Source organism: Jaculus jaculus, chromosome 10 (assembly GCF_020740685.1).
Source record: "Jaculus jaculus isolate mJacJac1 chromosome 10, mJacJac1.mat.Y.cur, whole genome shotgun sequence".
NCBI lineage: Eukaryota > Metazoa > Chordata > Mammalia > Rodentia > Dipodidae > Jaculus > Jaculus jaculus.
In genome coordinates, this window is record NC_059111.1 from 61,107,666 (window position 1) to 61,134,933 (window position 27,268).

At 39.3% G+C, this 27,268-nt stretch overlaps 1 protein-coding gene across 10 annotated transcripts in view; it reads left to right on the plus strand.

Annotated features, from left to right (window-relative positions):
• Akap9 (A-kinase anchoring protein 9) overlaps positions 1-26,911 on the plus strand; it is a 236,001-nt gene extending 209,090 nt beyond the window's left edge. For 8 of the 10 annotated variants that reach the window (XM_045159918.1, XM_045159916.1, XM_045159922.1 and 5 more), the window contains 12 exons: positions 2,133-2,352; positions 3,758-3,908; positions 8,053-8,721; positions 10,016-10,224; positions 10,873-10,978; positions 11,914-12,096; positions 13,145-13,345; positions 14,512-14,744; positions 18,505-18,590; positions 20,217-20,346; positions 20,835-20,974; positions 21,654-21,767. In XM_045159918.1, coding sequence (XP_045015853.1) covers positions 2,133-2,352; positions 3,758-3,908; positions 8,053-8,721; positions 10,016-10,224; positions 10,873-10,978; positions 11,914-12,096; positions 13,145-13,345; positions 14,512-14,744; positions 18,505-18,590; positions 20,217-20,346; positions 20,835-20,974; positions 21,654-21,694 — 2,369 coding nt within the window. In that variant the 3' untranslated portion in view covers positions 21,695-21,767. Of the gene's footprint in view, positions 1-2,132; positions 2,353-3,757; positions 3,909-8,052; positions 8,722-10,015; positions 10,225-10,872; positions 10,979-11,913; positions 12,097-13,144; positions 13,346-14,511; positions 14,745-18,504; positions 18,591-20,216; positions 20,347-20,834; positions 20,975-21,653; positions 21,768-26,367 lie in introns of those variants that run through there. The other 2 variants (XM_045159915.1, XM_045159924.1) reach the window with 1 other exon arrangement.
• The last annotated feature ends 357 nt before the right edge of the window (positions 26,912-27,268 follow it).

Below are 27,268 nucleotides of genomic sequence, written 5' to 3' on the forward strand. Positions count from 1 at the left end.
TTTGTCTTGAATTTTCCTACCAATTTATAAATTCCTAGACCATGTATGTTTATAAAGTTTTTGTTTTTTTAACTTCATCTATATTTTGTGTCTTGTGTCACCTATAACATTCTTCCAACTTACTATGTATATCCCTAGTTCACTTTTGTTACTGTATAGAATTCCTTTATGTAGGTGTTCCATGATTCATATGAAAACTCTGTGACTGAGGGAGCAGAGAGGTGGCTCAGTAAATTCCCTGCCACACAGCATGAGGACCTAAGTCTATATATCTCATACCCATACAAAAGCCAGGCACCCTGTAATCTCAGTGCTAGAGAGATAGAAACAAAAGGAACCCTGGGCTGATGGGTTAGTTAGCTGAATCAGTAAGCTCCAGGTTCAGTAAGAGACCATCTCCAAAATAAACAGATAAATAAGATAAAGAGCTAATGAGGAAGTCACCCAGTACAACCTCTGGTCTCTACACACACATGTACCCACACACCACATATACATACACGTGAAAGAGAAGATGGAGGGTGGAGGAAAGGAAGTGGGGAAGGGGAAGAGGAAAGTAGAAAAGAAAAAGGAAAGTGGCTAGAGAGGTGGCTTAGTGACTAAGGTGCTTGTCTGCAAATCCTAAGGACCATGGCATGCCCATTCTCTCTCACACACACACTTTCTCTCTCCCCCCCCCCTTCTTTCCCTTTTCCTCTTTCTATCTCAAACAAATAAGATATTTAAATATACTTTTTAAAGAAAAAGGAAAGGAAAAATGATGACATCAAAATGAAAGAGAGACTGATTAAGAAGGGGAGGGGATATGATGGAGACTGGAGTTGTGAAGGGGAAAGTAGCAGGGAGGAAATTATCATGGTTTATTGTCGATAATTATGGAAGTTGTCAATAATAAGAAAGGGAAAGGAAAATGATGCTGTGATTGGAACATTTGGGCATTTTATGCTTCTTTAGCTGTGATAGTCATTGCTATTACAGACACTCTTTACAGTATTTCTATACATGAGTCTTCCTAGGAGTAAAATTACTGGATCATGGAATGTGGGCCTTCAACTTACTAGGCAATGCCAGACTGTTTTTAAAAGCAGTCATATCAGTTTGACACTCACTAGCAATATATGAATGTTCTGTTATTTCCTATCTTTGCCAACAGCTGGTGTTGTCAGACATTTCTTGCAAGTCTTATTGTGGTATTGTGGTTTTAATTAACTTTCTTTTTTTCTTTTTTTGGTTTTTCAAGGTAGGGTCTCAGTCTAGCTCAGGCTAACCTGGAATTCACTGTGGTGTCTCAGGGTGGCCTCGAACTCATGGCAGTCCTCCTACTTTTGCCTCCCAAGTGCTGGCACTAAAGGCGTGCACGATGGCTGATGTGGCTTGCTTAGTCTGTTACTATATTATTATTGACTAGGTGGATTTTTGCTTTTTTTATATGCTTATTGGGTTTTTCCCACTGTTCAGTAGGAATATATTTAAAGTAAACTATAGATGGGAGTTGTATAAAGTCTATTTAACACCCAGGGAAATGTCTGCAGGCTTTATCAGTATGATGTGTACAAAATTGTATATTTTCACGCAAAAACAGGATCCTAATACACATTTGGAACATCTTTCATTTTAACATGCTTGAACATTTAAGTTCCTGAATTTTTCATTGTAATAAACATGTAGCAAGAATTTGATTAGTTTCTGATGGAAGAGAGAAACAAGCAGTCAACCTAGTTTCTGGGGCCAGCATTGCAATAAAATTACTAGACGCTGTCTGCAAAGAGGGACTGCACAAAAGAAGCAAGTACTATAGTCATTGCACTCAGAATTACAAGGGTAACTCCTCTACCAGGAATCACTGGAATTTCTAACGTGAATAGTTCACACTCCAAATGTACAATAGACAAATTCCTATTTATAACATGTTGTGAACATCTAAAGTTGTGGATTTTGAATCTTGAATCCACTTATGTATTTGTATTTTGTCAAACTTTATCAGTCTTCCATATTTGTAACTCTGAAATCATTTTGGGGACTGGAAGCATTTCATGATTGCTTTACAGTAACCTGAATTACAAATGGGTTCTTACTAATAAAATACTTATAAACCAAATATGGTACTTACGTATTTGTTGCATTCCCTATAGAGTTCCTGGAATATAATGTGCAGCAGAAGCAGTCTCAGATGCTGGAGATGCAGGTGGAGCTCAGTGGTGTGAAAGACAGAGCTGCTGAGCTGCAGGAGCAGCTGAACTCAGAAAAGATGGTGGTGGCTGAACTAAAAAGTGAACTTGCACAAACAAAGTTGGAACTAGAAACAACACTCAAAGCACAGCATAAGCACCTAAAGGAATTAGAAGCATTCAGGTGTGCCAAGCTGCTTTATTATCAGATAATCATGGATTAGTGAAAGAGTTGGAATACTTTTGTCACAAACATTATATAAATATTTCAAGAAAATATTACACATGATATTCAAGTACTATGAAACTGTCATAGAAAAATGACAGTAGCCAGGCGTGGTGGCACACACCTTTAATTCCAGTATTTGGGATGCTGATACAAGAGGATTATTATGAGTTTGAGGCCAGCCTGGGCTACAGGTTGAGTTCAACATTAGCCTAGGCTAGAATGAAGCCCTGCTTTTTTTAAAGGGGGGGGAGGGGGTCGGAGAGGGAGACTGAATTAGAGTAAATAAATTTCGAATCTTTCTAGATTAATTAATTTATGATTATTTTGGCATATTCTCTTCCATGGCTTCTGCTCTGCTTAATACTTATATGATTTCATTTTCACCTTTATTTTACCACCAGCTAATTTGAAGTGATGTTTGTGATCTCAGTAGGATCCATGGTTTACTTAGCTAAAACATGCCAACTGTTATAGGAGATAATGATTATAAATAGGATATATGTGTTGCTGTAAATATTAGTATTCTGCTTATCTGTGACATATTATAAGAATGATCATTTTATTTTTGATATTTTTATTATTTTTTTTTATTTTAGAGACAGAGACAAAGGGAGAGAGAAAAAATTGGTATGCCAAGGCCTCATCCACTGCATCAAACTCCAGAAGTTTACACCACCTAGTGGACATGTGCAACCTTGCACTTGCCTCACCTTTGTGTGTCTGGCTAATGTAGGAGCTGGAAAGTTGAACATGGGTCTTAGGCTTTGCAGGCAAACACCTTAACTACGAAGCCATCTCTTCAGCCCCCTGAACATTTTTATTTTGAACATATTTTATATGCACAATTTCACATGTTGATCTTCATGTTCAGTAAAAGACAAGGTCAAACTTGTAATAATATCTTTGCAGCAATGAATTCATTGTTTCTGATAGTAATTAAGCTGTACTATTAGAAACAACAGTTCAGGGCTGGAGAGGTGGCCTAGCAGTTAAGGCTCTTACCTGAAAAGCCAAAGAACCCAGGTTTGATTCCCCAGAACCCACATAAGCCGTGTGCACAAGCTGATACATGTATCTGGAGTTCATTTGCAGCAGCTGGAGACCCTGCTGTACCCATTCTGTCCCCACCACCCCTCACCGCCTCTTTTTTTCTCTCTCTCTCTTTCAAATAAATAAATAAATAAAATTAAAAAGAAAAGAAAAACAACAGTTCATTTGAGGTAAACCACAGTCAAGAGTCCTTTATTTTTATATAGTTAATTTATTCTGTACCTCTGTGTTTCAGTGAAGGTGGTTTTCTCTTCCTTTATGAAAGTGTACTTCAAAATAATTTTATGGAAGTTTGTCTGTTTTCACTTAGATCGGAAGTTAAAGACAAGACAGATGAAGTCCATTTGCTTAATGATACGTTAGCAAGTGAACAGAAAAAATCAAGAGACCTCCAATGGGCTTTAGAGAAAGAGAAAGCCAAGTTGGGACACAGTGAAGAGCGTGGGAAAGAAGAGCTTGAGGTACTGTCTTTATATGTCTTTGGAGAGTTTAATTTATGAGACGTTCTTCTGTCCAAAATGGCCACACTATTCCCTTTGAAAGATGTAAGCTATTTACCCAGTATTGAGTGTTAATGTAGCATTATCTAAACTGTTTTATGAGGTGATGCTAATGGTATAATTTTTCTTTGTTATTATGCTATATCCAAGGATGCAAGGATTGCGCTACTGCATCAGATTTTGGAGCTCTGAATTTGTGTTCATACAAGTTATTGGTTCAGTTCATTGTCCATTTAATGTTTGATGGGATTACATGAGTTTAGTGTTTAATTTTTGAGATTTTTATATATTATGGATATTGATCCCTTATCAGATGAATAGCTGACACATATATGCTCCCATTCTGTATGCAGTCTCTTCATCCTGCTAATCATTACCCTTGCTGCACAGAACTTTGTAATTTGTTTCAGTCCAGTTTGTCTGTTCTTGCTGTTGGTTCCAGAGCTATTAGTATCCTATTCAGAAAGTCATTGCCTGCACCAATATGTTCAAGTATTTTTCCAGTGTTTTCCTTGACTGGTTTCTGGTTTTACATTAGGGTTTTTGATCCATTTTAACTGGTTTTTATCTTGTGACTTTTTAAAAAACTATAGCTCTAGGGCTGGAGAGATGGCTTAGCAGTAAAGGCATTTGCCTGCAAAGCCTAAGGACCTAGGTTTGAGTCCCCTGAACCTGCATAAGGCAGATGTACAAGATGGCACATGCATCTGGAGTTCATTTATAGTGACTGGAGACCCTGGCACACCCATTCTATCTGCCTTTCTTTCTCTCTTTCTCTCTCTCTCTCCCTCTCTCTCTCTCTGTCTCTGTTTCTCTCTCATAAATCAATTAAATTTATTTATTTTAAAACTATAGCTTTATAGTTTAATTTGAAACCAGTATTTTAATAACTCTAGCATTGTTCTTTTTGTGTAGGGTTTCTTTGGCTACTTGAAGTGTTTTCTGCGTCCATGTGAATTTTAGGATTTTTGTTTTTTTATTTCAGTGGAGAATGACATAGAAGTTTGATGGAAAATACACTGAACCTATAGATTACTTTCAGTAATAGAGGCATTTCAGTCTTAAGTTCTATGACACCATGAACCTAGGAAGGACTTTACATCTTCCAGAATGGTCTTCAGTACTTTCTTCCGTGATTTGTAGGTTCCATTGTAGACATCTGAAACCCTTATTCAGGCTTTATCATAGGTATATTAAAAGAACACATTGTTTTGTTGATTCTTTGTGTTCTTTTAGTTATCATTTCTTTAATTTCTTCCCTAGTCTTTATTGTTTCTTTCCACCTACTGATATTGAGCTTAGCTTTTTCTTGTTTTTCTAAGAATTTGCAGTACATCATAAAGGTTATTTATTTGAATTTGCTCTGATTTTATAACATAGGCATTTAGAACTATAAATTTCCCTCTTTTGGGGTTGGAGAGATGGCTTAACAGTTAAAGCACTTGCCTGCAAAGCCAAAGGTCCCAGGTTTGATTCCCTAGGACCCACATAAGTCAGATGCATAATCGTTTGCAGTGGCTAGAGGTCCTGGAACATCCATTCTGTCTCTCCCTCTCTCTGCCTCTTCTCTCTCTCAAATAAATAAATAAAAACTTTTTTTTTTAAATTTCCCTCTTTTAGCTGTGTTTGCTATACTCCTAAGGTTCTGGCAGGATGTGTATTCATGTTTATTTGAGTCTAAGAATTTTTAAATTTCTTCCCTGATTTATTCAAGAATGTATTGTTCAAGTTCCATCAGTTTTCAATGTTTCTGTAGTTTCTCTGGCTATTGACTTTTAGTCATTCCATTTTAATTTTCTATTATAAAAGAAATAGTTCTCATTGTTTTATATTTGAGAATACTTTATTTATGTTCTAAAATGCAATTTATTATGGAGAAAGTTTCATGTGTTGCTAAGAAGAATGTGTATTCACAGCTCTTGGGTGGAATATTCTGTAGTTATCTCTTCAGTCTATTTAACCTGGTACTTTTTTTTTTTTTTTTTTTTTTTTGGTTTTTTGAGGTAGGGTCTCACTCTAGCCCAGGCTGACCTAGAATTCACTATGTAGTCTCAGGGTGGCCTCGAACTCACCCAATCCTCTTACCTCTGCCTCCCAAGTGCTGGGATTAAAGGCGTGCGCCACCACGCCCAGCAACCTGGTACTTTTTAATCTAAAGTTGTTTGTTGATTTTTGTCTATATGATGTAACTAGTGTTGATAGTGGGGTATTGAAGTTACCCATTATTATAGTATGTAGTCTAGATGTATCTCCCCCTTTATGTCCAATAGTGTTTTATGAAATTGGGTACAAAGCACTGTGTGTGTGTGTGTGTGTGTGTGTGTGTGTGTGTGTGTACATTTACATTTGTCTTATCTTGTGGTTTTAATGTTCCCTTTATTAATAGGTAGTGAATTTCCTTATCTCTTCTAATGTTGCCTTCAAGCCTGCTTTATTACGTATGAGTATACTTCTTCCTCCTTGTCCTTGCTTTCAGCTTCTACTTTCTTTTCTCTACTTTTACTTTGTGCTGCATCTTTGTCAGTGAGCTATATTTTATAGGCAGTAAAGTGTTATATGTAGATTTTAATCCAATCCAGTCTGTGTGTAGTGTTGATAGTTTATATTTTCAGTTATACTTGATATGTGTTTGCTGATTTTTATAATTTTTTATCATTATTCCAACTCCTCCCATGCCACATGCATGTGGTGTGTGTGTGACTTATAAACATGTATGTGCCCTTGCAGCACCCCATACTCGCTTGTGGTGTGAGGTGCTTACCTATGGTGGCCAAAGCAGAATGTTGGGTGGCCTGCTTCATTGCTTTTCCACCCATTCTTGTTTTGAGCCAGAGTTTCTCTTACTGATAACAGAGCTTGCTGTTTTTTTGTGTTCCCTGGGCGATTTCTTGGTCTCAGCTTCCCTCTGTGAGACTGGGGCTACAGGCTCACGTAGTCATGCCCAGCTGTTTAAATGGGATTTGGAGATTCAAAATTAGGCATTTTCAGGCCCCCTCAAGCCCTTATGCTTGCACAGAAAGCACACTTAACTACTGAGCCATATCTTCAGCCCTAAAATTAATCTTTAAGGTTATCGTACATACTAATGTATTCATTATGTATTTCATAAACATGTGTCATTATATTTTGTTCTAATTCATTTCCTGGCTACCTTCACCATGCTTCCTGCCCCTCTGCCTGGTTTCTTCCTCCCCTGTTAGTCCCTCTTCTGCTTTCATGTCACATGCATTTCATTATTCTCTTTCCCTTCTCCCTAAGATCTCTTTCTCCTCCATCATGATCATGATTTTTGACTCTGCGTAGACATACTGATGAGCAACTATTTTCTTATACTTTTTTGTGTTGTTTTTTTTTTTTTCCTGGATAAGGTCTAGCTCTAGTCCAGGCTGACCTGGAATTCACTATGTAGTCTCAGGGTAGCCTCAAACTCATGGTGCTCATCCCACTTCTACCTCCCAAGTGCTAGAATTAAAGGCATGTGCCACCGCATCTGGCTTCTTACACTTTTACACATAAATACTTAACCAAAAAATGATAGCCCATTAATATATTGAAAAATAATACATGAACACATATTTTTAAAGGTTGTCATTAAGAAACCCTGTTTTCTATATAGACAGGTAAAGATAATGTTTTAAAAGAAAAGTGTCTTGTTAGTCCTTTTTTAAAATTTATGTCCTTAAAGAAAACAGAACAATCTGGGTGTCTGAATAATTATTTTCCTTTTTAAATATTTTATTTTTGTTTATTCATTTATTTTAGAGAGATAGAGAAGCTGAAAGAGAATGGGCATGTCAGGGCCTCCAGCCACTGCAAACAGACTCCAGATGCATATGTCATCTTGTGCATCTGGCTTATGTAGGTCCTGGGGAATCCAACTGAGGTCCTTTGGCTTTGCAAGCAAGTGCTTTAACCACTAAACCTTCTCTCCATCCCTAAATAATTATTTTCTAACCACTGAAAACTTAAATGAGTAAACTGGACTACAGTTCTGTCTTCTCTTACCAGACACTATCAAGTTGTTACTACTAAAGGCATAGTTGTGTACGTACAAAGTATTTTTAATATTAATGTGCTAATCTTAAACTTTATTTTCTCTTAAAAGGATCTAAGATTTTCACTTGAGGATCAGAAGCAGAGGAACATCCAGCTGAATCTACTTTTGGAACAACAGAAACAATTACTAAATGAATCACAGCAGAAAATAGAATCTCAAAGAATGCTATATGATGCCCAGCTCTCAGAAGAACAAGGCCGAAATTTAGAGCTTCAAGTACTTCTGGAGTCGGAGAAAGTTCGTATCCGGGAAATGAGTAGCACCCTCGATAAGGAGCGGGAGTTGCGTGCCCAGCTGCAGAGCAGTGAGGATGGTGAGCAGCCTCAGCAGTCCTTACCTGCAGAGGACCTGCTGAAGGAGCTACAGAAACAGCTGGAGGAAAAACACCATCGCATAGTGGAACTTCTAAATGAGACTGAAAAATATAAACTGGATTCTTTGCAAACAAGGCAGCAAATGGAAAAAGATAGGCAGGTTCATAGGAAGACATTGCAGACAGAACAGGAGGCTAACACCCAGGGGCAGAAAAAAATGCATGAGCTCCAGTCCAAAGTGGAAGATCTTCAGCGCCAGCTAGAAGAGAAAAGGCAACAAGTGTATAAGTTAGACCTAGAAGGAAAACGACTACAAGGAATTATGCAGGAATTTCAGAAGCAAGAATTAGAACGAGAAGAAAAACGGGAAAGTAGACGAATTCTGTATCAGAATCTTAATGAGGTAAATTGGCACTTTGTTTTTTTTTTTTTTTTTTAAACACTTGAGAAAAGGGCTGGGAAGATGTCTCAATGGTTAAGGCACTTGCCTGCAAATCTTTTTTTTTTTTTTTAAATTAGTTTTCTATTCAGCAAATACAGGTAGCTTGGTACCATTATTAAGCTCATCCATGACCTACCCCCTCCCCATTGGCCCCTCCTTGTTGAGGTATATGGATCATGCCTTTTGGAGTTAGCCCACAGTTATTGGTACAATAAATGTCTCTGCATATCCTGACCCAACATGTGGCTCTGACATTCTTTCTGCCCCCTCTTCCACAAAATTTCCCTGAGCCATTTTGGGTTCATTTTTGGTCTGCTTCAGTGATGAGGTGGTGGGGGCCTCTGAGGCTCTGGCTCTCTGATTTGGTAGGAGTTGATTTTTCTCTGTATTGGTCTCCTTCTCCCTTGTGCTGGCATCTGGTTCATCAGGAAGTCAGCACCCTTGCTTGTTTTGCTAATTTTCCTTAGTTTCAGCCGGGGCCCTTTTGAGGTATGATGGGGTGGCTCTCTCCTTAGGATCTGCATCTATCTGAAAAAGAGAAGCAGATTCTCCAACGGAGAGTAAGTTAGTTCCAGGACAAATGAAATAACCCTTACTGTTTTTTTAATAGAGAGTTTAATAGGTGTAGGCCCTCTTGTAGCCCATGATTGATGGTAGCTTGATATTGGAGAGAGGGTTTATGTTTGGATATGATTCTGACTTGTTTCCCAGCTCCAGCTGTGGGTCTCGTACCACTGAGGGGATCAATTAGCCAAATCAAGAGCAGTTGGTTCCCCACCATGGCTGTGTGCCACTATTGCACTTTTGTGGGCATCACAACCTGTTATTTGTTGCTAAGTAGGTTAGACCATGGGTTGCTTGGAGAGAGATTGGTTATTTCCCCCAGTCGCCCATTTAGCACCTTCTGGTACTAGATACACTGACTGGGGACTTGCCTGCAAATCTTAATGACCTGGGTTCGATTCCCGGTACCCACTTAAAGCCAGATGCAAGAAGGGGCACATGCATCTGGAGTTCATTTGCAGTAGCTAGAGGTCATACCCATTCTCTCTGTCTTTTCACTCTGCTTACAAATTAATTAAAATAACATTTACATTTCAAATCACATAGCAATTGAATTATTTAAATAGTTATGTATAAATTATCTAAAAAGTGAAATATATGCAACTTTATTTGGAATATAAACAATAATTCTGCTCCCTTGAAAAAAATGAAATGTTATTTTTAACTATTTTCTTCTGTCCAAAATTGCTAGCCAACTACTTGGAGCTTTACTAATGATCGAACTAGAAATTGGGTTCTTCAACAGAAGATAGGAGGAGAGACAAAAGAAGCAAGCTATCCACAGCTGATTGAAATGAATGGAGGAGAAGCTGGCCACAATCATGAATTGGAAATGATCAGACAGAAACTTCAACTTGTGGCTTCAAAGCTGCAGCATCTTGCCCAGAAAGCCTGTCATAGGTTAGACTTTCTGCCTGACCTGTAGAAATGACATTCTCAGGCTACCCAAGAGTGAGAAATGAAATTTTAAAGATAATTCATGTTTACATTAAGAGATAAGTTTCTTTAGTGGCACACATACATCTGAAAACAGCTAAGGCCTTGACCCAAAGAAAGAGAACACTTAATAGAAGGATTGTGATAAAACAGAGTGTCCGTAGTCTGTAATGTGTGTTAGTATGCACCCCTAAAGAGGAGGTCCATTGGGTCATAAGTAAAACTTAGTTCCCTCTAGTCTGTAATGTGTGTTAGTAAGCACCCTTAAAGGGGAGGTCCATCACAACATAAGTACAACAGAGATCCTTCCCTCTAGTCTGTGGTTTATGTTAGTAATCACCCCAAAGAGGAGGTCTGTCAAGACATAACTACAACAGAATTCCTTCTCTCTAGTCTATAATGTATGTTAGTAATCACCCCTAAAGGGGAGGTCGATCACGACATAAGCACAACAGAGTTCCTTCCCTCTAGTCTATAATATGTGTTAGTAATCACCCCTAAAGAAGAGGTCTGTTGGGACATACAATAGAGTTCTTTCCCTCTAGTTTGTAATGTGTGTTAGTGTGTGCCCTTAAAGAGGAGGTCTGTTTTGACTTTGTCTTTTCCTTAAAGACTCCAGTTTGAAACAGCAGATGGTGAAGCTTTTATTTGGATTCAGGATAATATTGATGGGATTATTTTACAACTGCAGAAACTAACTGGCCAGCCAAGAGAAGAGGTAAGACTTTTTTTTTAGAGTTCTTTATAAAACAGAGCAATGATTAAGTGGAAATTATGACTACTTTGAAATTGGCTGTAGCCTATTTTCTAAGTTTCAAATTGATCTGTTTCTAAATTTTAAATATAACATTTCTCTTTTCTTAATAAGAGATAGTGAAAGAATGAGGGGAAATGACTTCTGTCATCATCATCATCATTGAATAATTATGATACCCTCTTATTAAGAGGCCAGGTGCTTTAAAAGAGCAGCCCAACCAGAAGTCACCATAGACCACACCTAAGTTGTCATTAAGTCTCATGCTCTCTACCTCTTAAATGCCTCTCCTGGGTACGCTTCACTCTCTGTCCCTAGTCATTGCCTCATATTTCCTCCCTAAACTGTTTCAGCAACTTTCTGACAGACTGCCTGACACTGATATTTATTGCATCTTCCCTGTTGTTCTGCTTTGCACACCGGTGCCAGAGGAATCTTTCCAAACACATAAATTGTGTTTATGGTGTGTACCTACCGAAAGCATGGCTCTCTGTTAATTTACTCTAGCCTCATGAAGCAACTTGTAGAACTCTCAAAGCAACTCTTGCATAAGCCTTTGTGCTTTGTCTGTGCTCTTTCTTCTGCCTTCTTCGTTCTTCCTTGGCTTTTCAAGATTTCTGGCTATTATCTTACCAAGCATCAGGTTATGAAATCTATTGCTTTTGCCGGGCATGGTGCTGCATGCCTTTAATCTTGGGAGGCAGAAGTAGGAGGATCACCATGAGTTTGAGGCCATCCTGAGAGTATACAGAGTGATTTCTAGGTCAACCTGAGCTTAAGTAAGACCCGATCTCCCAAAAAAAAAAAAAAAAATCTGTTGCTTTCAACACCTGATCACACTCTTATGTATTACTCACACACATTTGTGTGTGTGACCTTGTGTCATTTTATATTTCCAGCACAGCTTATCACCCCCAAGTACTTCTTGTGGCTCATTGACTGAAAGACTGCTGAGACAAAATGCTGAGCTAACAGGACACATCAGCCAACTGACCGAAGAAAAGAATGATTTAAGGAACATGGTTATGAAGCTGGAAGAGCAGATAAGGTGTTATCGACAGACAGGAGCCAGTAGAGATTATGTACGTTTATTTTTAGAAATATTGCAAAGTTAGATTTGCTATATAGTTTTACTGTTAACCATAATGTAAAAATACCAGTTGTAGAAATTTTAGTATGACCTGTGGAAATTTGTATGTAGATGGCAGTAATAATAATAGCTTTTATTTGAAGAGGCTTCATATACAGAATTGCCAGCCCACACCCAGCCTACATAAGAAAGCTCAAGTCCTAGTCTAAGAACTGGTTATCCCCAAAGCCAGGTACACAAGGTGGCTGATAACAGACATAAGTAAAGAGATGTACAGATGTGAATCCTGACTGTTCCTTTGTTTAGGACTCACGTGAAAGATGCTGGTGAATGTCAGGCTAATAAACCACCCAGGAATTTAAAGTGTTAAAAGGCTATGAAATGAGTGGCCAGTTTTTATAATCAACCATATATTAAAAGTTAGAAAAGGGACTGGAGAGATGGCTTATCGGTTAAGCACTTGCCTGTGAAGCCTAAGGACCCCGGTTCGAGGCTCGGTTCCCCAGGTCCCACGTTAGCCAGATGCACAAGGGGGCGTACGCGTCTGGAGTTCGTTTGCAGAGGCTGGAAGCCCTGGCGCGCCCATTCTCTCTCTCTCCCTCTATCTGTCTTTCTCTCTGTGTCTGTCGCTATCAAATAAATAAATAAATAAAAATATTTTTAAAAAATTAGAACAGGCTGGCAAAAAGCAGAATAATCAAATAGATGGATGCTATCTGTCATCCATATACATCATTCACTTATGTACATACTGGGTTTGTTTTTCGTTTTTTTTTTTTTTTTTCTCTGCTTCTGTAGGTGCAGGCTCAGCACCTGGATCCTGGCTCTTAGGCCTTCTTAGTTCAAAGCTCTGCTAAATTTTCTCAGTGGCTAGGCTTTCTCTAGTAACTTTTTAACAAAGGATTATATGCCTAGTGAAAGTTCTGTAGTGTCAGTCATGATTGGCTGTGAGCCAAGACTTTCATTTACCATAATTCAGATTCTTCTTCAGAGGTTTGTTCTCAAATATCATGTAAATAGGTGATATGTGGTCTCTGCAGTCTTCTAGGTTTTCATTCGGTGATGCTGCTAACATAGAAGCCATCATTGCTTCAGAAAAAGAAGTGTGGAACAGAGAAAAATTAGCTCTTCAAAAATCCTTGAAAAGGGCAGAAGCAGAAGTGTGCAAACTGAAAGCTGAACTCAGAAATGACACTTTACTTCAGGGTCTGAGCCCGGACTCTGAACATGCTACCCTAAAGGTAAGGGACACCTTCCATCTGTACACAGTCCTCCATGTTTTTGTTATTTGGTGGATTGGTCAGTTGTTTTGAGGCAAGTGCTCATTCCAGCCCAGTCTGACCTAGAATTCACTACGTAGCCCAGGCTGACCTTGAATTCCCAGTGATCCTTCTGCTTCAGCCTCCCAAGTGCTGGGATTAAGGGTGTGAGCTATGTCCAGGTTGATCGTCTCTCACTGACATTACCTCAGCAGACTATAGAAATTTTGGTAATGCCCAGGCTTTGTCCCTAGGCCTCCTTAGGCTTCTGTGTCATTATTACAATGTCTTTAGCTGCTCACAAAAGGTTGATAGAAAGGTATGGCCCCGACTATACCCCATTACAGCTCTATTAATTGTCACATTGTTGGTACCCAGGCATGTGGCTGTGCTTTCCACAATTTCTCCTCCTAACAGACAAATAGAATATAGTCCTAGCATAAGTGCCGTGGCTGTCAGTGAATAAGCATCATGCCCTGTAAGATGAGAGGCCCAGTGAGGTCTCTAATGTATATTAAACAAGCCTATCTTAATCAATTAACCTAAAGTCCAAAACAAAAGAAAAATATTAGAAATATTTATGCCAACTATGGAGTAAATACACATTTACAACTTATGGGGACAGAAAGCATTAACCTATTTCAAAAGCTAAATAGATAAGTTACCATAATAAAAAAAATGACTCATGCAATTTGTAAAACTTGGATGATAATAGGATGACAGAAATATTTCTAATGAAGATGATGAATAAGGGCTAAAGTAGAAAACATAACTGTAAGCCGGGCATGGTGGTACACTCCTTTAATCCCAGCACTCAGGAGGCAGAGGTGGGAGGATCACCATGAGTTCAAGACCACCATGAGACTACATAGTGAATTCCAGGTCAGCCTGAGCTAGAGTGAGACTGTACCTTGAAAAGCCAGGAAAAAAAGAAAAGAAAACATAACTGTAAGGTCAAACTCCAGAGACTAACAAAAGCAAAGCATAAAGGATACCCATGTTATCTGTCAGCTTTGCTGCCATGGTAGAAAGCACTTGGGCAACAACCTGCATACTAATACTTTTCTTTTACTATAGGTAATCTTCCTCTGGAGAACAATTTTCATGGCTTCTTTCTGATGTCTTTGTGTTCTTCCCTTTAAACACAGAGAATTTATGGTAAATATCTGCGGGCTGAAAGTTTTCGAAAAGCTCTAATTTATCAGAAGAAGTACCTGCTCTTGTTAATTGGTGGATTCCAGGAGTGTGAAGATGCCACCTTGGGCCTGCTTGCCCGAATGGGGGGTCAACCAGTATTCACTGATCTTGAGGTGATCACCAACCGCCCAAAGGGCTTCACCAGGTTTCGTTCAGCTGTCAGAGTGTCCATTGCAATTTCAAGGTAAAATCTTTGTAAGAAAATTCATTTAAGGGCTGAAAAGATGGCTCAGTAGTTAAAGACACTTGCATGCAATGCCTGCTGGCCCTTGTTCAGTTCCCCAGTACCCATATAAAGCCAGATGCACAGAGTGGGCCACACATCTGGAATTTGTTTTCAGTGGCAAGTGACTCTGGCCTGCCCATACACCACTCACTCTCTCCTTTCTCTCACTTTCTCCCTCCCTCCCTTTCCCTCTCACAAATAAATTAATAAAGACATTTTTAAAAAGTAAAATTCAGGGGCTAGAGAGATTGCTTAGTGGTTAAACCCTTGCCTGTGAAGCCTAAGGACCCTGGTTCAAGGCTCAATTCCCCAGGACCCATGTTAGCCAGATGCATAAGGGGACACACGTATCTGGAGTTTGTCTGCAGTGGCTGGAGGACACGTGGCACACCCATTCTGTCTCTCTGCCTCTTGTCACTCTCAAATAAAAATTTAAAAAAATTAAAATTCAGGGCTGGAGAGATGACTTAGCAGTTAAGGCACTTGACTGCAAAGCCTAAAGACCTATGTTTGACTCCAGATCCCACATAAGCCAGACATACAAGGTCACACAAGCACATAGGTCACACATGCACACTAGATGGCGCCTACATCTGGAGTTTGATTTCAGTGGCTGTAGGCCCTGTTATTTCAGTTCTCTCTCCTTTCTCTCTCTCTCATAAAAATAAAATAAAATACAAAAAAATATGCAGAGCTGGAGAAATGACTCAGCAATTAAGGCATTTGTCTCCGAAGCCTAAGGATCCAGATTCAATTCCCCAGTACACACATAAGCCAGATGCATAAATTGGCACATGCATCTGGAGTTGGTTTGCAGTGGTTGGAAGCCCTGGTGCACCCATTCTTCCTCTCTGTCTGTCTCTTCCCCTCTTTCTCACTGTCTCTCAAATAAATAAAAATATTTGTTAAAAAAGTAAATTCATTTTCATCATAGATGCTCTAAAAGGGAATTTGTATAGCAGGAAACATTTGATATCACTAAGATACACCTACTTATTTCTCGCTAGGTTTTATCTTTTCAGCACTATTCTGTGTAAAACTCCTGAAAGGTGTTTTTTCAGGTACATGGAGCTGGTAACGCTAGTGCAAATTCTCTTTTAAAGCATCCAAAATAGAGCTGGGTGTGGTAGTACACACCTTTAATCTCAGCACTTGGGAGGCACAGGTAGGAGGATCGTCGTGAGTTCGAGACTACCCTGGGACTACATAGTGAATTCTAGGTCAGCCTGGGCTAGAGTGAGACCCTACCAGAAAAAAAAAAAAAAATCCAAAGTAATCTCATGAACTAGTTTAGGCTTATACACACAGGGATCATAAGAAGGAAAGATGTCTTTGAAAATAGACTTGTTAGTCTCATGTGTGTTGCTTTCTTCTCCATCACTAAAATAACCCACGTGTGTCCAGTGAATCCCTAGCCTGACAGTATTCAAGGCAGGGACTGGGATCAGGAGGTGCACTCCTCAAGCTTTGCCTAGCACTCCCGGGCCAGGAACACACAGTTTTCTGCTTGTGGTTTTATATTTTATAATCATGGAAAATGTTAATAAAAATTTTTTTAAAAATAAATAAATAAATAAATCTCAAAAAAAAAATATTTAAAAGTTCTGCCTGGCCAGGCGTGGTGGTGCACACCTTTAATCCCAGCACTCGGGAGGCAGAGGTAGGAGGATCGCCATGAGTTCAAGCCACCCTGAGACTACAGAGTTAGTTCCAGGTCAGCCTGGACCAGAGTGAGACCCTACCTCGAAAAACAAAAAAATAAATAAATAAAATAAAAAATAAAAATAAAAGTTCTGCCTGTTAGGTCACATCTGATACTTCTTCAAGGGGTTTTGCTGCTTTTTCTTTTCTTACTTTTATACATACATACATACACACACACACACACACACACACACACACACACACACACACACACATATTTATTTATTTATTTATTTAAGAGAGAGAGAGAATGGGCATGCCAGGGCTTCCAGCCACTGCAAACAAACTCCAGACACACGCACCCCCTTGTGCATCTGGCTTATATGGGTCCTGGGGAATCAAACCGGGGTCCTTAGGCTTCGAATGCAAAAATGCTAAGCTATTTCCCCGGCCTTCCTTACTTTTATTTCAAAGTATGGCACAAGGTTTTTTTTTGTTGTTTTTTAATTTATTTGTGAGGTTTTCAGGGAATGAGGGAGAATGAATGGGGGCACTCGGGTTACAACAAACTCCAGATGCATTTGCCATTTTGTGCATCTAGCTTTACATGGGTACTGGGGAATGGAATCTAGGCCAGCAGGCTTTGCAAGCAAGCACCTTTAACTGCTGTGCCGTCTTGCCAGCCCATGGCACAATTTTTTACCTGTAAGCCATGAGAGATTAGCTGGTCCAGAAACTTGGCATACAAACTCAGCAAGTACATCAGCCAGTCCCCCAAGTCTGTTATGCCAGCTCTGAATAGGAGCTCAGGTTTTATCTTATTGCTGGCCCTCTCCTCCTCACTACAGTTTCACCATTCTACTTCCTCCCTCACTGATCATTCCCTTCATCACTTGTGTGTAGGGTACACCAGAGGTAAGTGCAGTGAGACACTAATAAAGCCTTAGGGCAGCTCATGTTGCAGTGGGAATGAATAGCATGCACAGGACTAAGATCACACTGAAAGGTCATCTCCAGGTACTCAGTGTTAGCTGGCAGTTTTGATTAGAGGAATCAGAGGCTCCTGAAAGCAAGAAAGCTGCTATTGAAGGACATCATTCTCCCTCCCTCTTTATTTTGTCTTTGTGGTTCTTGCATTTTGAGCCTCCCAAAACTGAGCATTTAAACTACAACTGCAGCTGCATGTGGTGGCATACACCTTTAATCCCAGCACTTGGGAGGCAGAGGTAGGAGGATTGCCATGAGTTTGAGGCCACCCTGAGACTATATAGTGAGTTCCAGGTCAACCTGGGCTAGTGTGAAACCCTACCTTGAAAAACCAGAAAGAAAGAAAGAGAGAAAGAGAGAGAGAGGGAGAGGGAGAGGGAGAGGGAAGGGGAGAGGGAGGGAGGAAGGGAGGGGGAGGAGAGAGGGGGAGAAGGGAAGGGAGGGAGAAATCAATCAATCAGCTGCAATATATTGAGTCCCAGCGTTGAGCCCATCAGCATTTTTGACATGGATGATTGAGACATCAGAATAGGCTAGGCAGAAAGTGGAGGTTCAGTGGAATAGGGAAGGGGACACTCCCAAAAAATTTCATAGGCCAAGACAGGCCATCAGTGCAGCTAGTTAGTGACACACCCCTCCATTGTCTGTATCACTAAGATTATTTTTTAGAAGTTCCTAATCACATAATCTCACACCTCCTCCAGCTTTCCTTGGCTCACTTCTACTGCATTTAGAATCTTGTTCTCTTCTCCTATCATCTGCCTTTCATTCTCAATTATTTTTGCCTCCTTTCATTTTACCTTTGTACATCCCTTTTTCTCTATCTACTTCTGCCCTTCATCTCCTTCTGCCCCATTCATCACTAAAGCTAGAATAAGACATGGTCCTGCCTCTTGGGGAGTGAGGGGAGCTTGCAGCCTGTCCTGTTGTAGTTGCTTTTGCCCTGAGTCCAAGGCATTTATGTACATTAGACCATTGTGTGATTATATTGAAATTTTTGTTTGTTATTTTTAAATGGCTCAAAGTTGTGGGACATACATGTTTATACTCTTTATAGATGCTGAGGTTTTATCTGGATCTTTTTTAGGATGAAGTTTTTGGTTCGGCGGTGGCATCGTGTCACAGGTTCTGGTTCCATCAATATTAACAGGGATGGCTTTGTTCTGAATCCAGGTAAAGTCAAAATAGCATATTAAGTTTATGACTGGAGTTCATGTAGCTACCAAATAACAGATTCTTTCCACATATAAAATTAAGAGGGAAAAAAATTAGAGTTTGAACAGTCGTGTGTGTAAGAATGAAGGCAAGGGCTAGAGAGATGACTTAGCAGTTAAGGCACTTGCCTGCAAAGCCAAAGGACCCAGATTCAATTCCCCAGGACCCACATAAGCCAGATGTACAAGGTGGCACATGCATCTGGAGTTTGTTTGCAATGGCTGGATGCCCTGGCACACCCATTCTCTCCCTCCCTCTCTCTCTCTTCCTGTCTCTCAAATAAATAAGTAAAAATTTTATTTGTTTTTTAAAAAAGAATGAAGTCAAAAGCTTTGGAGGGCTGGATAGATGGCTCAGAGATTAAAGGTGCTTGCTTAGAAAGCCTGATGGCCCAGGTTTAATTCATCAGTATCCACATAAAGTGTCACATGTATCTGGAGTTTGTTTGCAGAAGCAGGAGGCCCTGGCATGCCCATTCCTTTCTCTCTTACACACACATACAGTCTACTTTCTCAGAAAAATAATAAAATATTCTTTTAAAAAATCTGGAGCTGGAGAGATGGCTTAGTGGTTAAAAGTGCTTGCTTGCAAAGCCTTACAACCCTGGTTTGACTCCCTAATACCTCCATAAAGCTAGACACACAAAGTGGCACATGTCTGGAGTTCATTTGTGGTGGCTGGAGGCCCTGCTACATCCATTCTCTCTCATTCTCTCCCATTCTCTCCCTCTCCTTGCAATAAAATAAAAAACCTTTTTATATTTTTATATAAAATATTTTTATATAAAGGTGTGGTGGCGCACACTTTAATCTTAGCGTTCAGGAGGCAGAGGTAGGATCACCGTGAGTTTGAGTTCACCCTGAGCTACAATGAGACCCCACTTCAAAAAATCAAACAAAAAATTTTTTTTTTTTTACTTAGGCTGGAGAGTGTGCAGCAGCTGAGAACAGTACATATTGTACTTTTGGGGGCAGCTACACCACAACACTACTAGTGCTCAGTATTCTAGCAGCTGAGCATCGGGGGAAAAGGAAGTGTGTGGTACATAGAGAGTAATTGGAAATACTCTCACAGTGAAACATGGGAAAACTTTATCATAATGAGTTATATGTTGTATCAAAAGTTAGCAAATCCTTAATTCCTAAAACCCAAAGCACATCTAAAAAATGTTAGCAAATTGGTTACAAGTTTTTCCAGTGTGTAGAGTGGAGTGACAGGGGGCTTGATTATATTGGTCTTTTTGTCTACACCATGTTTCCCTAACCACACCCTCAGAAAACTCACCCCTTATCTTGTGATTGCTAAGGTCTTCTAGTAAAAATTATAAGGTATTACAAAAAGAATCTAATTAGTTTATTTTCTTTGAAGTATAGTTCTAGATAGCAGAATGTCATGTTCAAGGATAGAATAACATTGAAAAGCAATCTTTTGTTAGTTCCAATTCTTGCTAAAAGAATAGTACAATCAAAATAATGGCATAATGTACTACATATACTTGTCTTTTAATCCCTTAGTGGTTGTGTAGAAATTTTCCAAGGGTTTGGTACTTTTTTCCTTATAATCATGTATTTTGGGTTACTGTAGGTGCTGAAAAAACTGACCCATATTATCACTCTTCTGGAGGTCTGGAGTTGTATGGAGAACCAAGGCACATAACATATCGCTCAAGAGCAGACCTGGACTATCCTAGATCTCCTTTACCATTTCAAAGTCGGTGAGTACCTGGTCAGACCTGGCTGGAAGGAATGTATGTATGTAGCAGAGAGGTGCACACTTGGAGGGCTTTAACTTTTTTACATCATATCTAGTAACTTCAGTTCTAAGTAGTTTATGAGGCTCAGAAACAAAGTTAATTTTTGAATTTGTAAAGTTTCTAAGGGTATAGAAAAAGATTAACAAGTGCTTTTTGATATGTGCTATAAACATTGAAAAATATTAAACTGATACAACCAGCCATTGTTATAAACACTAGTCTGCACAACAAGTTGCCCTGTACATACTCAACACTGGGAACCTCTGTGACAGGCTTATTCAGGGCATTCTTAGGACAGCAGAAGTTTCTTTGAATTTGTTGAAATATTTGTCATCCCAGATTTGGAAGCATGGAGATATAATTTAGACAGTATATAGAATGGGGAGGTAGTTGGTAACTTGGTTACATTGTTTCTGGATAATTTGGACTCATGAACATCTATTCCTTAGGTACCCAGGCACACCAGCTGATTTAAATCCTGGTTCCCTAGCATGTTCTCAGCTGCAGAATTATGATCCTGACAGAGCTCTAACAGATTACATCACTCGGCTGGAGGCACTGCAGAGACGACTTGGAACTGTACAGTCAGGTACTGGTTGGAACTACTTTCAGCAGTGTCATAGTGCTACACCCACACCTCTTCCTCTTTCATTTCGACTTTCATTGTTTAAGATAATCAAATCTTAAGCCAGGCACGCTGGTGTATCTCTTTAATCCCAGTACTTGGGAGGCAGAGGTACGAGGATTGCCAAGTTTGAGGCAGCCTGAGACTACATAGTGAATTTCAGGCCAGCTTGGGCTAAAGCAAGACTCTACCCTGAAAAACAAAAAAAAAAAACAAAAAAAAAAAAAAAAAATCAAATAATTTTCCCCTTTTTATTGACAGTTTCCATACGTACAAAAAAAAAAAAAAACATAATAATTCCCTCCCCTGCTTTCCCCTTCACAGATCTACACTCCCTTATAATCCCCTCCCTTCTCCATTAGTCTTTTATTTTGATATCACTGTCTTTTCCTCCAATTAAGAGGGTCTCGTCAAGTTGGGAAAGGAAAGAAGCTCATTTTCTGCTTATATTTTCCAGGGAAAGCCCTTCATTGCGAGTAAAGCATTGCAGGGAAAAGAAGCTGCCCCATGTCATCACATCAGAAAGGAGGAAGGAGAGAGAGTGAGCAAGGGAGGCAGGGAGAGAGAGAGAATTAGAGAGAGAGAATGAGCGGGACATATCATGTAAAGGCCATCCCACAGTAACCAACTTTTCTTCAGCAAGGCTCCACCTTCCAATGGGTTCACAGCCTTCTCAAACAGTGACAGAAGCTGGGGATCAAATATGAAAATGCACAAATCTATCATGGACATTTCACATTCAAACCACCACAGTAGGTAAATAAATTGAAATGAATAACTTTGAGTAACAATGCATGTAACTACAAATGTAGTAAGTATGGTGAAAGAGCTAATTTGTGAATATTATTGAAATATAATAATAGATGAATATGCTACTTACATTTGACAATATTTTCATTCTATTCATGATGCTTAAAATGTGATTGTTTAATATTATACAAAGCATTTTTTCCTACTTGTATTCTATAGATTAAATAGAAAAATATTTCTGTAATTATTTCAGAGCAATAATCTAAGAGGATTAAAATCCTAGATAAAAGTAAGCATATTCTGAAATACCTTCTCTGAAATAAAAAAAGAAAAGAGGGTCTTGTAAAGACAATGCTAGGCACTGCAAGGTCATGGATATCAAGGCCAATTTCTGTGTGGCTGGTTGCATTGTAAGCAGTCCTACTCCTCCTTTGCTTGTTACATTCTTTACCTCTTCCGCAATGGACCCTGAGTCTTGGAAGCTGTGATAGAGATGTTTCAGTGCTGAACATTACTCTGACACATCTTCTCAGCACTATGATGCCTTTTTGGGTCATCCTCAGTGGTCACTACCACCTGAAAAGAGAAGTTTCTCTAACCGGAAGTGAGAATAGCATTAATATATGGGTATGAATATTAAGTAAAGTGCTTACAGGGCAGTTTGGTGAATTTTGAATTTGTAAAGTTTCTAAGGGTATAGAAAAAGATTAACAAGTGCTTTTTGATATGTGCTATAAATGTTGAAAAATATTAAACTGATACAACCAGCCATTGTTATAAATACTAGTCTGCACAACAAGTTGCCCTGTACATACTCAACACTGGGAACCTATATATATACATTTAGCCAGACAAGAGCAGGCATTACACTCCTAATGCTCATGACCTCCCCCACCATAGGCTTTTAATTAGGTTTTCAGTATCAGGCATGTATTCCCTCCCATAGAGCAGGCCTCCAGTCCAATAAGAGTGCAGACATGCCACTATTGCATCCGTTGGCTTGTTTGGCCAGACTTGAGGCTTGCAGTGTCCACTGTTTTCATGACTAATGGCTTCTGACTCCCAGAGGGCTGCATGCAATGCAGCTTTCTATCAACTGGTCTACCAGGAGAAGGTTTTCAGCTCAGCCCCAGTTTGATTTCTCAGTGACCTTGCAGCCCAGGCATGTGAAGTCTTCAGCAATAGGGTCTTATCATATACTCCTGGTGGGAAACCAAGAACTTTGACAAAATACTTTAATGTTTTGGGGGCATCAGGGGCCTCCCTGGCCAACAACTCACTGGAAGATACCCCGTCCCTGGCACTGAAATTTTTCTAGTAACAGTCTATGGCTTCTGGGTGTGCCATTATCCAAAAAAAGTAGGTTGTCATGTGACTAATTCACGATATCCTAGATTTTGATTACCCCTCTCCCCACATTCCTTTTATTCAACCTGTTCCCTTGACCTTGCTTAGGCCATTCCACCTGCAGTAATCTGTCCATCTGCTTACATATATACAGTACCATCCCCTTAATCCACCCCTCTCCTCCCTCCCTTATAGCCTTTTCTAGCTTACTGGCCTCTGCTGATATTAACTCCAACTCACACTCAAGTCCGAACATTCGTAACTAGGATCCACAAATGAGAGAAAGCAAGTGACATTTGGCTTTCTGAGCCTGGGTTACCTCACTTAGTATAACCCTTTCCAGATCCATCCATTTCCCTGCAAATTTCATAAATTCATTTTTCTTTACTGCTGAATAGAACTCCATTATGTAGATGTACCACATCTTATTATCCATTCATGTGTTGAGGGACATCTAAACTGCTTCCATTTCCTAACTATTATGAATAGAGCAGCAGTAAACATTGTTGTGCAAGTATCCTTAAGGTAGTGAGACGAGTCATTAGGATATATGCATAGGAGTGCTATAACTGGGTCATATGGTAAATCTATTTTTAGCTATCTCAAGAACCTCCACACTGATCTCCACAATGACTGTATCAGACTACATTCCCACCAACAGTGTAGAAGGGGTCCCCTTTTTCCACCTCCTCGCCAACATTTACTGTCATGTTTTCTTGATGATAGCCATTCTGACAGGAGTGAGATGGAATCTCAAAGTAGTTTTAATTTGCATTTCCCTGATGGCTAAGAATGTAGAATATTTCTTTCGATGTTTATGTCATCTATATTTCTTCATTTGAGAACTATTTAGTTCTATACCCCCCTCCCGTCTTTTTTTTTTCCCTACCTCAGGCTGACCTGGCATTTACTATGTCATCTCAGGGTAGCCTCGAACTCATGGTGATCCTCCTACATGTCTCCTTAGTGCTAGGATTAAAGGGATGCGCCACCACACCTGGCTTCCATAGCCCATTTTTTAACTGGGTTGTTTGATTTATTTTGTGTTTTTTTTTTTTGAGTTCTTTATGTTCTGGATATTAATATCTGTCCGATGTATAACTGGCAAAGATTTTCTCCCACTCTATTATTCAGTGTCCTTTACTGTACAAAAGCTTTGTAATTTCATGAGGTCCCAGTGGTTTTATTTCCTAAGCAGTTGGGATTGTATTCAGAAAGTCATTGCCTATGCCAATATGTTAAAGGGTTTCCCCTACTTTTTCTTCTAGCAGTTTCAGATCTGATATTAAGGTCCCTGATCCATTTGGACTTGATTCTTATGCATGGAGAAAGACAAGGATCTATTTTCATCCTTCTATTTATAGGGTTAAGAGGTGCCTCATTAGCACAGTAGGTAGTGCATCAGTGTTATATAGGGTTAGGGTTAGTTTTATTTATTTGAGAGACAGAGAGAATGGGCACTCTAGGGTCTCCAGCCCCTGCAAATGAACTCCAGACATATGTGCCACCTTTTGCATCTGGTTATATTGGTCCTGGGGAATTGAACTGAGGTCCTTTGGCTTTGCAGGCAAGCTCCTTAATTGCTAAGCCATCTCTCCAGCACAAAATAATCAAATCTTATTCAGTGCATAAGTTACCAAGTTGAGAAAGCTTGATCTGTGTAACCAGCAGAGATACTAACTTTAAAAAAATTAAAACATGGGCTGGAGAGATGGCTCAACAACCATTACCATCAAGGCATCAAGGTGCTTGCCTGTAAAGCCTAATGGCTTGGGTTCAATTCCCCAGTACCCATATAAGGCAAGATATGCAAAGTGATACATGCATCTGGAGCTCATTTGCAGCAACTAGAGATCCAGGCACACCCATTCTGTCTCTCCTCTTTCTCTGCTTACAAATAAAAGTAAATATAAAACACATTTTCAAAAAAAGAATTTAAAACATAATTCATCACCTCATTCTTAACTCTTTCCCCATCCCCACAAAATGGTTCACTGTCTTCACACAGCAGATCAGACAAATGCACACTGAGCACCACCTGCAAAGTCCTTGGAAGTCTGCTGAGGATCATGTTCCTGTAGCACATCTAGAGTGGTTAGGGCTGGGGAGACGGCAGAGAAAGCAAATACCTGAAGTACACAGAGCAGCCATCATCCCTCCTATTGCATCATGTTCTAACTTGCCATCCCAAACAACCTATCCCACTTAAGACTTTGTAAGCATGATCTTTTCTCTTTCACACTAAGGATACCATAATTTAGATTCTCTATTCTGATAGGAAATCCTCTTTTCTCTGCCTCCCTTTAGTCAATCATTTTATTTTAAGCTTTAGTGCAAGCAGCATACTTAAGGACCCTGTTTTTCTTACTAGTACCACATATTACAGACGTATACCAGGTTATTTTGTCTCTTCATTCAAGAAATCCTGTGGTTATGAGCTGGAGAGATGGCTTAGCGGTCCAGGGCTTGCCTGCAAAGCCAAAGGACCTCAGTTCAATTCCCCAGGATCCACGTAAGCCACAAGGTGACACGTGCATCTGGAAGTCCTAGTGTGCCCCCCCCCAACTGTCTCTTACTCTGAAATAAATATTTTTTTAAAAATCATGTGTTTGGGCTAGAGGGATGGCTTAGTGGTTAAGGCATTTGCCTGCAAAGCCAAAGGACCTAGGTTCATTTCCCCCGGATCCACGTTAGCCACATGCACAAGGGGGCACATGTGTCTGGAGTTTGTTTGCAGTGGCTAGGAAGCCCTGGCGAGCCCATTCTCTCTCTCCCCCTTTCTCTGCCAAACAAATAAATTAATAAAAATAAAAACTTTTAAAAATCGTGTGTTTAACCCAAACAACTTGTAATAACAGGAAATTATCATAGTTTTATTTTGTTTTGTTTTTGGATACTAGTTTATTTTGTACATCAAAAATACATAAGCCCCAACCTTTTTTTTTTTTTTTAATTTATTAGTTTTCTTTTCAGCAAATACAGGCAGTTTGGTCCCAACTTTTTAAGACCAAAATATTTCTCAGGATGTATGAAACACAGAATAGTCAACCTTCAGAGCATTGCATAAAACTTTAGCATTAGTCTCACTTTATATATTCTTGATCTTCTAAAAATTAAGTTAATGCATAAGAAATCTTAGACATGTTCCTTAACCACTGAGCCATCTCTCCAGCCTGCATAAGAAATTTTAATGGAGCATTATGTGCTATAAATTAGCCTAATACAAATAGTAACCTAACTATCCTATTTTTCTCTTTCAGGTTCAACTACTCAGTTTCATACTGGCATGAGAAGATAATCCTTTGAGATACCACTTATTTTAAACAAATTCCCTTTTGTTAATCAGTGGCTTTTTTCGTGCTTTTGTATTGTGAATATTCAATGGGACCAATACAAACACAGTTTATGATTGTATACAAATCCTTGCCAGCACATGAAAACAAACTGGAGTTTGTGTATATAAACATTGTGTATGCATTCATGCACAATAATCATTGAATTACATGTATATTTGTGGAATGCTAATTTAAATGATTAAATTATAAACCTTGTGTATTTATCAAATGGGTGAGAAGATTAAACTTTTGCGAATTATGATACTGCTGAATGTGTAGCTTGCGGTGTCATGCACTTTTCTTACAAGGCTACTGGAGTTACATGTTCCTGCCTAATATATTTGCTACTGGTGATGAAGACAGAACCTATCACTTGTAGAGACCTATTTTTGTATTAAGGTAGAAGTTTTGAATTTTATGGGGTATTTTGTCAAGTACTGAAATAAAAATGACTTCACCATTTTCACCACACTGTATTTGAACCTTCTTCATTTCTAACTAAGTCATAGCAAATGATGTATTATCAATAACCTATTACTTGTCTCAAATTGATCTAGTCTTAAAATTGGGTACTACTAGTTTTTCTCCCCCTTCACTGAAGAAAGTTTTCTGTGTCTTTTGTCTTTTTAATTTTTATTGTCATATGTTGGTGTCCCCACACGTTGGTGTACCAGGGTGTTCTGCCACTGTAAACGAATTCCCCTTAGGTTTTATGTGATGACTGGGAAATTGAACCAAAGCCAGCATGCTTTGCAAGGAAGTGCCTTTAAACACTGAATTGGTATTTTCATAAATTCATCCACATCTTCTTGACGGTGTAGCCTTA